Source organism: Colossoma macropomum, unplaced genomic scaffold (genome assembly GCF_904425465.1).
Source record: "Colossoma macropomum unplaced genomic scaffold, Colossoma_macropomum, whole genome shotgun sequence".
Lineage (NCBI taxonomy): Eukaryota > Metazoa > Chordata > Actinopteri > Characiformes > Serrasalmidae > Colossoma > Colossoma macropomum.
Window position 1 is genome coordinate 29,999,953 of NW_023494789.1, and position 16,023 is coordinate 30,015,975.

General features: G+C 37.4%; 1 protein-coding gene across 6 annotated transcripts in view; it reads right to left on the minus strand.

Annotated features, from left to right (window-relative positions):
• col7a1 (collagen, type VII, alpha 1) overlaps positions 1-16,023 on the minus strand; it is an 84,732-nt gene that overhangs the window by 41,640 nt on the left and 27,069 nt on the right. For all 6 annotated transcript variants that reach the window (XM_036570846.1, XM_036570844.1, XM_036570845.1 and 3 more), the window contains exons 20-48: positions 15,468-15,596; positions 12,827-12,973; positions 12,180-12,302; positions 11,936-12,082; positions 11,503-11,622; positions 11,274-11,423; positions 10,245-10,381; positions 9,307-9,433; positions 8,982-9,125; positions 6,990-7,165; positions 6,804-6,842; positions 6,688-6,714; positions 6,066-6,110; positions 5,830-5,943; positions 4,860-4,931; positions 4,623-4,658; positions 4,490-4,543; positions 4,119-4,190; positions 3,914-4,018; positions 3,025-3,042; positions 2,866-2,919; positions 2,134-2,205; positions 1,888-1,947; positions 1,516-1,551; positions 1,368-1,412; positions 957-992; positions 580-624; positions 451-486; positions 324-359 (exon numbers count right to left, since the gene is read on the minus strand). In XM_036570846.1, coding sequence (XP_036426739.1) covers positions 324-359; positions 451-486; positions 580-624; positions 957-992; positions 1,368-1,412; positions 1,516-1,551; positions 1,888-1,947; positions 2,134-2,205; positions 2,866-2,919; positions 3,025-3,042; positions 3,914-4,018; positions 4,119-4,190; positions 4,490-4,543; positions 4,623-4,658; positions 4,860-4,931; positions 5,830-5,943; positions 6,066-6,110; positions 6,688-6,714; positions 6,804-6,842; positions 6,990-7,165; positions 8,982-9,125; positions 9,307-9,433; positions 10,245-10,381; positions 11,274-11,423; positions 11,503-11,622; positions 11,936-12,082; positions 12,180-12,302; positions 12,827-12,973; positions 15,468-15,596 — 2,402 coding nt within the window. The remainder of the gene's footprint in view (positions 1-323; positions 360-450; positions 487-579; positions 625-956; positions 993-1,367; positions 1,413-1,515; positions 1,552-1,887; positions 1,948-2,133; positions 2,206-2,865; positions 2,920-3,024; positions 3,043-3,913; positions 4,019-4,118; positions 4,191-4,489; positions 4,544-4,622; positions 4,659-4,859; positions 4,932-5,829; positions 5,944-6,065; positions 6,111-6,687; positions 6,715-6,803; positions 6,843-6,989; positions 7,166-8,981; positions 9,126-9,306; positions 9,434-10,244; positions 10,382-11,273; positions 11,424-11,502; positions 11,623-11,935; positions 12,083-12,179; positions 12,303-12,826; positions 12,974-15,467; positions 15,597-16,023) is intronic.

Consider the following 16,023-nt stretch of genomic DNA (forward strand, 5'->3'; position numbering starts at 1 on the left):
AAACAAAAGCAAACAAGCCTCAGCCGAAAGACTTTATTACTAGAAAAATCAATGCATATATATATTTTTTACAACTCCTTTGATACCACATTTATGGTTTATAATACATGTTCTTAGGAAAAGATATTAGAAAAAATCTAAAATAACTTGTTCTGATGGGGTAAGTTAAGAGTTGAGTTCGGTTTACCTGTGTGTTCATACCTACATTTTATAATCTACAGTGCATTTGAAAGATATTAAGAGCTGCACTTTTATAAAGAATATGTTGTACAGACTTTATATTTACAAGCAATGTAACTTGACTTAATTAAGCCTTAACTCACACTGTCGCCTGGTTCTCCTTTAGCACCTGGAGCTCCCTGATGACAAAGACAGGATGAAGATGAATACACAGCAGAAAAAAGCTCTGAAGTGCCATCATTTGCTGTACTAAAATGAAGCGTTCCCTACCTTCTCGCCAGAAAGTCCAATTGTGCCCGGTAAACCCTGGGAAGCATACATATAAACATATAAACAAATTTACAACTCGCAAATACATGTATGCACTTTTACAAATTAGCCACAAGCTATAAGACTCACCCTGAGTCCTTGAGGTCCTGTGGGTCCTAGTCTACCTGTGTCACCCTAATACCACCACAAAAAAGGAAAGTACCCTCAATATTCATAATATATGTGAAGGAACATTACACACCACCCTGTTGCTATAATATCAAAACATTGTAGATTCTCTTTTCTTTTTTTGTTTTACACTGCTTGAAAACACAAGCTACCTTTTGGTCCAAAATTACTTGGAAAAAATCTCTGTACATTAACATACATTAAAAATTAAGAATGCTTTTTTCTCCTCCTATAACGTTACCATTTCAGAGATACAATATTTTATTGCAACACTGATGATATGCTTATAAAGTGTATTTATTTTTAAACTAAAAACAACAGAGTTACATGAGACTCACCTTCTCTCCTGCTGGGCCAGATGGGCCTCTCTCACCCTGATAAAAAAGACAACATAGAGACAGTGCAGACATGAAGGTTCAGGTGATCCAAAAATATTTTTCAACAATCAACGTTCAAAGTTCAGCGTTAAAAATCAAAGTTCACCCATAATCAGTCTGTCAAATCTGACAAAACTAATCTTAAATATGCCACTCTGTCAAAGGGATTGTATGCCACTCAGTAAAAAGAATCAACACTAGTAGAAACTGTTAAAGAATAACTGTTAAACAGTTGGCTGAAGAGGAAGAGATTGATGTAGCCCACTGACACCATCATTATCTCATGATGAATCATCATGATTCTTATTCAGCTTCATTCAGATAGCCAGATGATAAATATCATCCACAAATCATCCAGAAACATTCACTCACTTTGTCACCCTGTGATCCAGGCTGTCCTGGCTGCCCACGGTCACCCTAGCAAAGAGAACAGAGATGACAGTTTATTTCTTGCCTTTTTTCAAGTTTGTAAGTTTCTTGTAATGTAGTTTCAAAGTTCAAATAAATCACGCTTTTCAACCTTGCTTCCGATTTCACCTGGAGGCCCTCTTGGACCCTAGAACAATATATATGGACAACAACTGTAAAAGTACTGAAATTCAGTAGGCAGCAATAAACAATACATTTTTTGTCAAAACCTCAGTGTCCCAGCATTAACCATAAAAAATCCAGCATAAAGTGTAAAACACCAAAAGCTGAACCCTCAGAATTTAAATTTCAGTTACACTTTCAAATTACAGTGTATTTTTTTGCACAACTGTGGCTGTTCTTATGTTTCACTGTGCATAAGTGAAGCTGTGTGAGGTGGGTGAGTCAGTAAATTAAGAAATAAGTAATATATAAATTATAATAATGTGTGTTGCTTGTGTTGTGCACGTGTAAGCTGTCACACCCGATCACCCGGCTCTCCTTGTCTCCCTTGGGGACCTGGACTGCCTTCTGTGCTCTCTCCCTGAAATACACAGTAAAATTCACAGTTAACATGTTAAATATACATGACAAACATACAACCTTCTCCATGCTGTGACACACAGAGAAACTGAATTTCAATGCAAGGGAACAAATACAGATGCACCCACATTTATGCATAAACAAACAAGCTGAGGCGGCACAAAAACAAGAGTTAGAAAAACCTCACAGGTTCTCCTTTGGCTCCTTTTTGTCCAGACAGTCCTCTTGGGCCCTGTGGCCCTGCTGGTCCTGGGCTCCCCTGCAAACACAAAAACATAAACATGATTTTCATTACATAATACCTCTGTCTTACTGAATGTCTCATCAGAGACACATTCAGAAGCTTTCATTTTGTTCCCTTTAATTCATTAAAATCTGCAACCAGAAAGTTGGTATACGTGCATGTTCATGCTGGACATAGTAAAATGGATCAACGTGGGACTGGAGTCTCCTGTGTGCTACTGAGTTTTCTATCAGTATACAAACAGAAATTTTGCCTCAGTATTAAAGGGTTAAATTGGTTATACCCACGTCCGTTCTGAAAATAGTAAAATTTACACCTGTAAAGCCATTTTTGTCCACAAAACATGATGATACGTTATGATTCTCAAATATACAAATGATCAACACTTTCACTTGAAACATAAAAAATACAAAAGTTACAGCATTTAAATGTGTTTCTGTATAATAGTTACAGTTTGGTACATGAATTCAGATCCTGTCTATGATAGTTACAATGATACAATCACATGTCCCATCTCTTTCTATAGCATTTTAGATTAGATTTCTGAATTACTTTGATTATCTTTAATCAGCATGTTATTACTGAACGCACACACACAAACGCTCTCTCTCTCACACACACACACACAAACACACATACATGTTCTAAAAGGGATTTGGAAATGAGGACACTTACAGGTTCACCTTGATCTCCCTTCGCTGCCACCCCACTCCCCACTCCTGGAGGACCCTGTCAATCAGGAAGAGAGCAGGGAAGATATCAGTGCAGGATAACGTAGATAATATAATGTAATATATGTATATATTTGTAATTAGAGAATTCATTATGACTCACCCTTTCTCCTTGCTCCCCCTGAGTAAAAGAGAGTAATGATTATAAATGTGCTTATCTTTTAAAAAGATCTACTAATGACTGATCTTGTAGATCCTAAAGATCCTTGTAGAAGAGCTGATTCAGTGTATGAGTAATACAAAGCCTTCGATTTTTCCTGAGATTTTTTTTATCTTACAACAGTGTGATGTTGATTCTAGGGATGAACTGAGATTTAGGCCACTGAACATTTCCGGCTAAAAATCAAAAACGGCGCCTTCCACTGAAAATTTTAGCCAAAAGAAAAAAGATAACAAATACTAAAGAGGCCAACAACAGAGTATCAAAATGTAAAACTTTACAAAAATGGAAATGGAAATGAGAGACAGTGATTAATAATGCATTTTTTTTGCTTCACTTTCACAGTCACTGCACACACATTCAAGCAGATCAGCAAGGAAAGTGTCATCTGTGTGGAGGTATTTAACAATTTCTATGTGGCACTTCAGATAAGCATTTGCAATCACTACTCATCCCAAATATTAACAGGGACCAAGGATAACTCATTATAGGACTGAGACCACTTGAAAAATGCTTGATACACAATACAGCAAAACAATAAAAGCAGGAAAGAAAGCCCTGTGGGCTGGTAGACACCAACTGTATGAGTGTATTCAATCCACCATCTGTATTGAATAAACAAGTGCTACCCTAAAGAAATATGTAAAGAAACTTTTAATCTGTCATTACTCAGCGTTATTATATTAATTTGGGATTAATTAACTTAGTCAAAGAAGATGTAGCAAGTTTCACCTTGTGATGATTTCTGGTACTAAACAAACAACACCCCCCCTCCACACATACACACACACACACACACACACACAGAATAGAATGAGTGATTATATCGCACTTTTATTGACAGGCCAGGTGTGCCTGGTGTCCCAGGACGACCTGGCACTCCAGGAGCTCCTGCCGTTCCTTTTGTCCCGTCTGCTCCCGGCCGACCTGGCGTGCCCTACAGAGACACAGAGAGGTGCACTCAATAACTCAAAACAAGCCACCAAGAAAAGTAGCCACTGTAAGAGTTTGACTTTATATTACTGTGTGTTTCATACAGGTATTCCAGGTATTCCTGGTTCTCCTTTGCGTCCTGGAAGGCCTCCTCCTATAGACGATCCAGGCTCACCCTGAATAATAAGCATGTGCAACACTTTTTTTCAATTAAAGACACAAAATTAACCCAACCATTCAAATAAATCCTGGCAGTGATAAAATCATCCTTGGTAATGCTCATCTTTGAGCAATAAATTTGTGAACGTTGTGTTTAAAATTTATCGCTTTCTGACTAACAGCAACCAACTACAAATTCTGAACAATGCAAAGTAAACCACCTTTGTACCCTGCAGCAAGATCGCCATGACAGTCTAATGTTATGTTTGGAAGGCCCATCTGAATGCACTATAAAACAAGGAGAGGAAGGTCTTACCCTGTCACCTTTGTCTCCTTTTGATCCAGGGGATCCTGCAATACCAGGCTCTCCCTACAAAAAAGAAATACATATAAAAACTGAAATATATTTGTGTCTGTGTGAGTGAGTATCTGTGTGGGCAAGTACTCACAACGTCTCCTCTGACTCCAGGTAATCCCTGAGAGCCCTATAAGAAAGAAAAAGAGTTCAGTTACAAACCTCTGATGATTTAAAGCTTGAAGTCATAAAGCTATAACTTGGTGATAATCAGATTATTGCTTTGCGTATATTGCACTGCCGTCCATAACAGTTCGGAACAATAACAGATATTTAATTGGTTGCACTATTGTAACCACAGTTATTCCCAATGCCTTATTAGTTTATTTACCGGAGGTCCTGCAGCTCCAGGAGCACCGGGACGACCAGGGACTCCTGGACTCCCATCTATACCTGGAAAACCCTATAAGACAGAAAAAGAGGGAGATATGACAAGTGAAAGTAGGGAATTGTTAAACAGGTTGCTAAACACAGCAATATGTAGGGGAAATGTCACTCTACATGTCAGTTTGTGTTTTATTGATTTTTTTGCAAGGGTTTGAGGCAAATTGTGAAGTAAGTCTTTTTTCAAGGGAATTTACACAGTTTATTATAGTGACAGAAGGATCAATCAACTGTAAGAGCAACAAGAGCTTTTGATGGTTAAAAACAAGCACAAGTATCAAAAAGGCCACTGAGTAGTTAAAGATAGGCCAGAGAAAAATAAGGTAAAAACAAGTAATAAGATAACTAAGTTGCTTTTTTGTTTAGAACAGCTTCAACAATCTTGTTTGGAATGCTGTTCTAAGTTCCAGCGCCTGTTATAAGTTTCTGAGGAAAAACACACCATATGTAGGTCAACCCATTACACCAAGTTATGTTTTAAGATTCAAGTTTTTAAATTATTACAGCAGTCTTTGTTTTTATTTCAACACAGACTTTGATTATAGATGGTCACAAAAGGTTAGCACAAGTTTTGATTTAGAGGCAGCGTTTCTCTGTGTATGTGTATGTATATGTATATGTGTATGCACAATGCATAATCTATAATGAATGTATTGGACTCCTTATAAAATTGCATTCACTTCAACATACTGTAGGTCCCCTGGTTTGTCTGCCATTTCTACTGGTTTATCTAACCTCTGCTTGTTACAAGAGAGCTGGCAGCAGTTACCTTCTCTGGTTAAAACAGATTTTGTTTCTGAAGAAAAACACAGTTTAAAAACGTTTCGGCAGATTAAGCACAAAAGCAAAAGTGGTGGATGAATATCGTGCAGATTTAGTATGCCTTAGATATTAATGTACTGCATGTGTGTCCTCACCCTTTCTCCTTTTTCTCCTTTCTGTCCTATTACTGGTCCCTCACTGCTTCCTGGCAGACCAGGGGGTCCCTGAGGGCCTCTTGGGCCCTCACGACCAGGTATGCCATCACGACCCTGACATACACACACACAAATACACAAGTTTATAAAAATGCCGGTTCTAATTATAGTGTGGTACATAAATAATCTATCTGTATAACTTCCAGACAGAAAGTGAGGAATGATGATTAACTCACAGGTTCTCCTTTTCGTCCAGACACCCCATCTCTGCCTCTTTCCCCCTAAAACCAAAACCAGCATTAATTAATACTATCATATAATATAAAAATATCATACTAAAAAATATTGAGAATATTTCTTGATTAATGCTCATGCACAAAAATATGATCCATACACAGATAAAATAAATAAAATAATTACATGGTTTAGATGTTTCTACAATAACAAAATCTTTCAAAATATTAATTTATTTATTGACTTAGCACCATAAACACAACTGAAGCATAAGTGGTAGTAAGAAAAAAACTTGTTTGGTTGTCCATCTCCATAACGGTGGCTTGTTAATTTACAGGTGGTGTATGCTAATCAGAGTTATGGAGACAATAAGGTTCAATATACTGTATACTTCTATTGTTTTTTTTATCAGTAGACATGACTTGACAGGGCACATAAAGGCAGGAACAAATGTCTGTATTACACTAGCAAATAATACAGGAACAGGCCACATGTCTTCATGCAGTTCTGCTTACCATAATAATGAAATTATTGTGTATCTATAACCAAAACTGCTACAGTGGTTTAGCCACATTACTATGCACAGCACTTGTTTATAGTGCTTTAACAACAGTCTTTTTTTACCTTCTGTCCTGAGTCCCCTTTTTCACCCTATAAGAAAGGTAGAAACATTAATCACAACAATACATTTATGACAAAATAATTATTTTACATATGTGCATCTGTGTGCAGTTATTTACCGGGGGGCACTGGGCAGTGCACTGCTCTGGAATAATAACCTTTACCAAACACAAACACAAACCATCAAAAAACAGCCTGACATCACAGTTCAAAATTTCAAACTAAATATCACTTCAGTTATTCATATTCAGTTATTATGTTGATAAATCTAAGAAATTTCATGAAATAAAATGTTTTCATGTTACCGGGCCAGTAGTCCCTCTTGCAAGGCCGCAGAGGAGGTCTGCCAGTTCTGGGTGCAGTCTGTAGAGATCGGCTGTATCTCGAGCATACAACAGATTCTGAGTGCTGCCATCTGTAACAGCCCGACGCAGCTCCCCCAAGTCTGCACGCCCGATTCCTACGGCCAGCACTGTCACACCTGAGACACATGGGGTTGTCTGAACGTTATACCAGAGACAGGAAAATCTTCGAATGTTCAACTCTTTACGATTGATGTAAAAATATGCTACTTCTGTGTAGTCTACTCTTCTCCACTAAAGACATAATCTCTCAATACTGCTGTCATATAATTTTGATATGTACAGAATGTACATATCAAAACTGAAAGCTCAGAAATTGTTATTTAGTTCGTGTCACAAAATACCTTTGTGAACAAAAAACGCATGAATTGGAATCTGGTCATCCAGACCTATACTGTTACTCTGATTAAAGAAAACGATAGTAATTGATCAATGATCTGAAGTGCAAGGCAGTATGATGCTTCTTTTATACAGTGATATAAAACATGGTAAGACATAGAAAGCTCCAATTCTACACGCTGATACATTTTACAGTGGCCAACGTGGACATGCACATGCCTTAACTACTCTCTACCAAAATCATTTCTGGCAAGACAATTGGTTTGACCTCCTAGGTTCCCCATGATGTATACTCTTCTTACATTTTACTTCATTATTTTTACTTGTAGCTTATTGAAATAAGTGAAAAAATGATCTTGAAAGTCTGTATTCCTCATATTCAATCCATGCCACAGTTGTGTTTCTACATTTATTTTATCATAATTAGAATCTAATGAAAAGTCATGGCTGTCAGGCACGCGTCACCAGTCTTATCCACACGATCAGTGTGGCTGCAGGTTTTCATCCCTATCGAACACACCTCATATCACTAAACAGTTGTTTGAAGACTGAGACTAAATGATTAAACACACTGGCCCTGGTGACCCCTGGTGTGCAGTGTTGTTTTGTGGCAAAAAAAATCCTTCAAAGTTTTTGTAATTTTTTTTTAAGGAAAAAGTCAGAAGTATAGACTTAAACTTGACAACAGAATGTAAACCTAAAGTATAATAACAAATTATTATATACATTCTTAAAAAAAGTAAATAAAGGTAAATAAAATGATTCTATACAGATCCATGAACACTCAAAGAACAATTTCCATTCTTAAATGGCTCTTATCTGACTGTTACCTCACTGATCCCTTTCTTTGCCACTATACACCCTTTAACGGCTGCTGCACTCAGCACTTTAACTTAAGACACATACTTTGCACATTGAAAGGTTTACAGGTAGGACTCTATGTGTATGTGTGTGTGTGTGTGAATGAGTGATGGTAGGAATGTTTGTTTTATTTAATTTTTATTTTATGTTATTTTATTTTATTTTATTTTTATTTTATCTTATTTACTACATGTAAATGTTTGTCAGATACTTGTGCACTGTGAACTCCTGTAACCAAAACCATGCTTACACATACCTTATTGGCCAGGTATGTGTAAGCATACCTGGCCAATAAAGCTTGATTCTGATTCTGATTCTTTGCATGGTGAAATGTTGTGCTGTTTATGGTTCTATACAGCACCGAAAAGGGTTTTGCTATTGTTACAAGCTTGACGTCATAACAATATAACCATTTTCAAAAAGGTTCTTCCATATACAACACATTCTCCAATAATCTGAAGAACCATTTCACCATGCAGAGAACCATTTAAGCATGGAAATAATTCAAGGCTCAATATAGAACCAATGTCTTTACTAAAGAACACTTAAAGAACCATTTTTTTAAGAATTTAGCAATGTAGTTAATTATGTGACTGTGTAATTACATGCAAATAATTATGCAATATAAAAACATCTAGCAAATTTGCAATAGAAAATCTAGGCTTCTAAGTTGAAAGGGGAGTAAAGAGGGTGGAGTTGTTACGACAGAGTGTAACGTATGCATGAGCAACTCACCAGAAGCCTTAACTGCAGCAGCAGCTCGGCTAAGATCATCAGTTGATTTTTCATCAGCAATAATGACGACCACACCCGGAACCTGAGGCCTTCGACCTGCATTCACACTCAGCGCAAACTGCCGAGTGAATGTCATCGCCTGACCTAAATACACACACATAATTTCACAATTATCTTGTCAAACAGCACATGCACAAACCCAGACAAACAGATAATTACACAAAAAAACATGTAACTGCAGAAACATTCATACAAAATTCTATACTAAAAATTACATCTACATAAGACCAACACACTGAACAAAGCACCAAGATTCCACACAGACCTATACTATTTCCTGGTTCATCAATAAAAGGGGTAGATAGAATTTCCCGCAGAAGAGTTTCACTGTTGCTATGCTGACTGAGGGGGAAGCGCAAACTGGGTTCATCACTGTAGACCACCACCCCCACCTGGAGTAAGAAAGCATTACATGTAGAAACACACAGTAATTCAGTACGCAACAATTACATTTACACACTCACCCAACAGCCCACCCACTGTCTCTTCTACTCACTCAGTCTCCCACTAACTCACTCACCCACTAACCCACACACTCACTCACTCACTCATTCATTTACCCACTTACTCACTCACCAGCTTATTCTCTCGAACATTCACATACACTAAAATCACAAACCACACATAATTCCATAATGCCTCCTCTGAAACAAAGACTCTGAATAAGTATCTTCACATCTCTATTCATTTAAGATGAACTGTTGGAGCTGATTATTGATATTAATGTACATACATCATAAGCTAACTAGCTAGGTACAAATGTGTTTCTCTGAGCCATTTAGCAACAGTCAGTTGGTAAAACAGTAGGCCAATCTTCATAGCAATGCTTGGCTGTCAAATTTTATAAAAATCAGTTTACATGGAACAGGTTTACTGTATGGACAAATCTTTGACTTAGTTTTCTCATTTGTGACCTGTAAGCCATAATGCTTTGAAATGGCTTTGGATTTGGTCTTGGACTTTGGATAACGGCAAGTAATCTAGACTACTTAAAAGCTGAGGCATAATTTTAAAAAATTAGTCAAGTATTGACTAGCATAAGGGTTATGCTCTTATATTACTGTAAAAAAGTACAGTAAACAGTTACAGTAATGGACCTTAGCTCCGTCTGCTGTCCACACCAACCAAAGGTGCCAGAGCTCCATTCATGTGCGCTCTGACCCTGAACCAGAGGGTACATGTCACTGCGCCACCTAGACCCACCTGTGAATCCCTAGCGCCAATTGTAGTGAGGGATCCAGCAGCACTTGAAAGCAGAGACAGCAGAGGTTCCTCAAGAGCAGACCGATCACGAGAGGCAGGAACCAGAAACACCACATCCAAACGGCCATCCTCACACACTGAGAGAAGAGAAAATCATATAGATCTCCCTCAGGTCAATCAAGCAGTGGAAATAGTTCTCAAACTCTGATTTACACTATATATTTTTATTGATATTTTTATAACCACTATTAATATTAGTTAACCCTTAGTTTGTGATCGCCAAGGATAAGTTAAGGTTATTACCAGCTATATCTAAAGCAGGGTGTAATTTAATATGAATTACTTTTCAATTGTAGTTGAGTAAAACTAATAGTTCTGCTAAAGGGGAAATCTAAACTTTCAATCAATAGCAGAGGAGATATTTTATTACGATTTGAATTTGAGAAGTCATTGTTATGAGCTTGTTTCATGGAAAGAAAAAGGTTTTGTTTTCTTTTTTTTTTACATTTTTGCCAAATTTCGTAATCAAAAACAAAAAATCTAGAGGTGCAGACTCAACCTCATCAAAACAGAATGTAAAACAATGTAAATGTAATTCGTCATGTCAGTAGTTATGTAATTATGTTGTATTAAAATAGTGTAGTTAATCAACTATCAACGTTCCAGTTAGTAAGAAACATGAATCATTTTAACCAATGAAAGTAAGTAAACTAGCTGTTTTAAAATTACAGAAAAAAAATTGAACATCAAATAATAAGTTATCCTAACAGAACAATGGGGTTACATTCATGGGGTTACATTCTGTTCACTCATTATTTGGAGTTCAATAATATTACACATTTAAGGCAGTCCAGTTACATTTTTTTTCAAAACTCCAAATCAGTTTTTAAAATGCATTTTTAGGGTTTGAGGAAAAAACAAGACACATTTATTCATCACCTCAGGGGCTTTTAGCGTAGATGAACCTGTAAACATATGCTAAACAATTCTCACCTTAATAGGTAAAAGACAAAAGGGAAATCGTGTAACCTGTGCGCTCTTCCACGATGGCCTCGGGGCCGATGCTGTTGAAGAACGATGGCTGCAGAGTGAAACGGTATCGACGGCCCAATCTCAGACCGGTCACACGGAATGAGCTAGTCGTACCAGGAAGAGTCAGTGTCTGAGCAGTGCCTGGGTCTAAAGCAATTACACTCAGTTACACACACTTAAACACACCTTTCTCTAAAACAACTCTCAGTGGTCATGCGCGTCTCACCTCTCTCATCCTGCCAGCGCAGCGTGTATTCTGTAACACCTGATACTGGATTCCAAAGCAGCAACACAGAGTTCTGTTTAATATCTGCCACCCTGAGGTCTGTCACACGCTGCAGTGAAGCTGAGAGGGCAACATATATAAAGTAAGATTGCAGTAATTTGCAAGACAAAAAAGATGTTGTGTCATAACAAAGGAATGCTGTCATTTTGTTAGGGCTGTCAAAGTTAACACACAAGCACATCAATATGATTAATTATTAATGCCACTATTTTTTTTACATTTACAAAATGTAAATCGAATATAAATATAATTCATTACATAACTAAGTTTGATTAATAATATCATTATTTAATTACATTTAAACAGTACAACAATAGTAACGCTTAAGGATTAGTTGGTGATTTAAGATGTGTGTGTTGTTATTATTCTGTACCAGTGTATTCTGTGATGGTGACAGCTTGACCTTCTCTGCCTCTTATCACAGGAGCCAATCGTACAATGTAACTCAAACCAGGACGAAGTCCTTCCAAGCTGAATGAGGTTGCATCCCGGTCAATCAGACGACTTGTTTCAGCCTCGCCTAAAAAAAAGCAAGCGTAAAGCATTTGTGATGGAGCAGACTATGTGCGTGTACCATAAAATAATGACTTGAGTTATTGTTTAACATGCAGAAGTACCTTGTGAGGACCTCCAGTAGATTCTGTATCCATCAACACCTCTCACTGCTCTCCAAACAATACGCAGTGCTCCTGGGGTTGACTCTGCTACACGCATACCCTCTACCCGATCCACTAGTGGTTCTGGTGATGGAAAACACACAAACACAAATATATCCCATACGTAAACAAACATACATGAATATTATTATGCAATTTATTTATATATTTGCAAGCTCTTCATACATGGCATGCACATGGCATGACATCCTTTCATTGACACACTCTCCCACACATGCACACGTTAACATGCACTATCCTAGAACCACTTACAGCTCTGCTGGAGGAAGATAATTTTCTTATATAGCTCCTAAACTCTGGAATTGCATTCTAGGAAACATTAGAAATGCAAGCTCAACAGGTTTTTTTACATACAGATTACAAGCACTGTTTTAGGCTAGTATATGCCTTAGAAGTATTGTTTCTCCTGTTGTGATTGTGCTGTTATGTTCATTTGGAGTGTTAGTGTTTTTCTCCCTCCAATGTTTTATATTTCTGTGTAAAGCATTTTGAGATTTTGTGACTAAAATGAAAGGTGCTTTATAAATAAATATTACTATCAGATTTTTGTCACAGAACACTCCACACTCCTCTAGTGTAGTACTGACCTGTAGTGACTTTGATAGAGACTGGAGGCCCCTCTCTGTTCTGGACCAGAGCCACAACCTGTACGTCATACTGAGCTCCTCCCTCCAGTTTCTTCAGATCCACTGATGTTACGTTACCACCAACCAGCTGAACCTGCTCCTCTCCACCTACATATACACATAGACGCATCAACTCACCAGCAAACCTGTACATCTGATAATTAAATGAGAAATCAGAGGTCGCCTCTGTTTTATATTTCATAAATGGACAGGATAGCATACTTCATATGAGCAAACCACAGCAGAAGAAGACAGGCATACTATTCAGATGGGATTAGTTTTACATGGGGTGATGTTTATGACTGATTCACATGAATAAGAAATCTCGGTAGAAATTACAGAGACAAGAGTGGCTGCTTGATTTATGCACTGTCAACACTGGTGCATTTAAAAAACAAAAACAAAAAAAAAACGTCCTGCCACTTTACAGGTTCGGAGCTCCAATCAGACAATACATATCAGCTTGATTTTAGCCACAGATAATACAACCCCATTTCCAAAAGTGTTTGGACGCTGTGCAAAATGTAAATAAAAACAAAATGCAATGATGTGCAGAACATTTAAACCCTATTTTTAATTGACAATAGTACAAAGACAACATATCAAATGTTGAATCTGAGAAATTTTATTGATTTTTGAAAAATATATGCCCATTTTGAATTTGATGCCAACAATACATTCCAAAATGTTTACCACTGTGTTTCATCACCTCTTCTTTTAACAACACTCTGTAGGTGTTTGGGAACTGAGGAGACCAATTGCTGTAGTTTTGAAAGTGAAATGTCTTCCCATTCCTGCTTGATATAAGTTTTTAGCTGCTCAACAGTTCAGGATTTCTTTTGTTGTATTTTTCATTTCATAATACAGCAAATGTTTTAGTGGGTGACAGATCTGAACTGCAGGCAGGCCAGTTTAGCACCCAGACTCTTTTAATACAAAGCCATGCTGCTGTAATATGTGCAGAATGTGGTTTGGCATTGTCTGGCTGAAATAAGCAAGGCCTTCCCTGAAAAAGATGTCGTCTGGATGGCAGCATATGTTGCCAAAACATGTATATATCGTTCACCATTAATGGTGTCTTCACAGATGTGCACATCAACCATGCCATGTGCACTAATGCACCCCTATACCATCATTAATACTGGCTTTTAAACTGTGCTCTGATAACATGCTGAGTGGTCTTTAGCCTGGAGGACATTGTCCATGACTTCCAAAAAGAATTTCAAATTTTGATTTGTCCGACAATGGAACCCTTTTCCACTTCCCCTCAGTTCATTTTAAATGAGCTCGGGCCCAGAGAAGGTGGCAGCATTTCTGGATCCTGTTTATGTATGGTTTCTTCTTTGCATTTCAGAGTTTTATCTTGCATTTGTGAATGCAGCGACGAACTGTTTTCACAGACATTTTTTTTCAGAAGTGTTTCTGAGCCCATGCAGTGATTTTCACTGCAGAATCATGTCTGTTTTAAATGCAGTGCCACCTGAGGGCCCAAAGATAATGGCCACCAAATACTGGTTTTTGGCTTTGTCCCTTGCCTAGGAAGATTCCTCCAGTTTCTCTGAAATTTTTAATGTTATTTTGTACCATAGATTATGAAAAGCAAAAGTTCTTCGGTATTTCATTTTGAGAAACATTATTCTTGAATTGTTGCACTATTTGCATGTGAATCCCTCCGCATCTTTACTTCTGAAAGACTCAGCTTCTCTGGGATGCTCTTTTTATACCCAGTCATTTTACTGACCTGTTGCCAATCAACCACCAGGTGTTTTTTTAGCATTACACAATTTTACCAGCCTTTTGTTGCTCCTGTCCCATCTTTTTTGAAATATGTTTTTGGAATCAAATTCAAAATGGGCAAATATTTTTTAAAAAACAATTTTATTTTAATTAAATTTCTCAGTTTCAACATTCGATTTGTTGTCTTTGTACTATTTTCAATTAAATATAGGGTTTAAATGATTTGCACATTATTGCATTTTGTTTTTATTTACATTTTGCACAGCGTCCTGACATTTTTGGAAATGGGGTTGTACATGAACATGCTTGTTTGAATGCCTCCATACATAAAAAACCTGTGAAAACAGAATATGATTCTTGAATATGAATATTGATCGCCCTGGCAATCCACACAGAATTAACATAACCTAATGTTATTTCTATGGTTGGTTTTACAGTAGATAAAAGCCACCAGAATCTGTGCTAACACGGGAGCACGCGTCCATAAAAATCACTGACGTGGCGGATTTGAACAGGCCTGAAATCACTGAGTAACAGCATTAATAATTACATTGCTCCACCTACCCAATGAGAACTAACCCCATTAAAACCCCTAGACCAAAGAGTAGCTAAAGTGGTTCTAAAAGTGTTACTATAAAATGAACATGGTAGAACATTAACATTCTCAGTTCATTCTCAGTTCAGCTCTTGCAGCCCCAATGAGAGATTTAGTATGATGAACATTATTATGAGATAAGTACTGTTCACAATAATGGTTTGTACCACATGCAGTTCAGTTAAGTATAGTGTGTTCACTTCTGTAGAGTGGCTTTACACACTACTCAATCAATCATAAAAGTGTGCATGAGCATAATTGCTCGCTCACCGTCACTTCTCTTCCACAGCACTCTATATGCTGTTGCCCCCTGAACTCCAACCCAGCTGATTCTGACCACCTCTCCTCGTGGCTCATGCTGTAGATCAGTAACACGTCCAACCACAACCTCTCCTGAGACTGAGGTCAAACAAGAAAACAGTCATCTTAAGTAAGAAGAACACATGCAAAGGCTTTGTTAACATAAAACAGCTATTCATTCATACTTTGGTTATACTTGGCAGCTTCAGCATCAAAGTGATATTCCTTAGTGTGAAGATCATTACCTAAATAATCATTTCATCTCTCAAACTATTGTTAAAAGCTCATATTGAAAAAGGTGATAAACAGCTGACAGGTTTCAGTGCTGATGAGTGCATAAACATTTGAGCTTTAGCATTATTCTCAGAGACTACTGTCCCAACCACTTCTCAAATACTTAAAGGAAGAACCACCCATTTCATTTGTTATAGAAGATGAAGTTTAATAGTCTTTTCAAAGTGAACAGCAGACGACATGAGCTGTCCTATCTTGCCATGTGTGTTAAGTGAGTCTTCTACTTACTGAC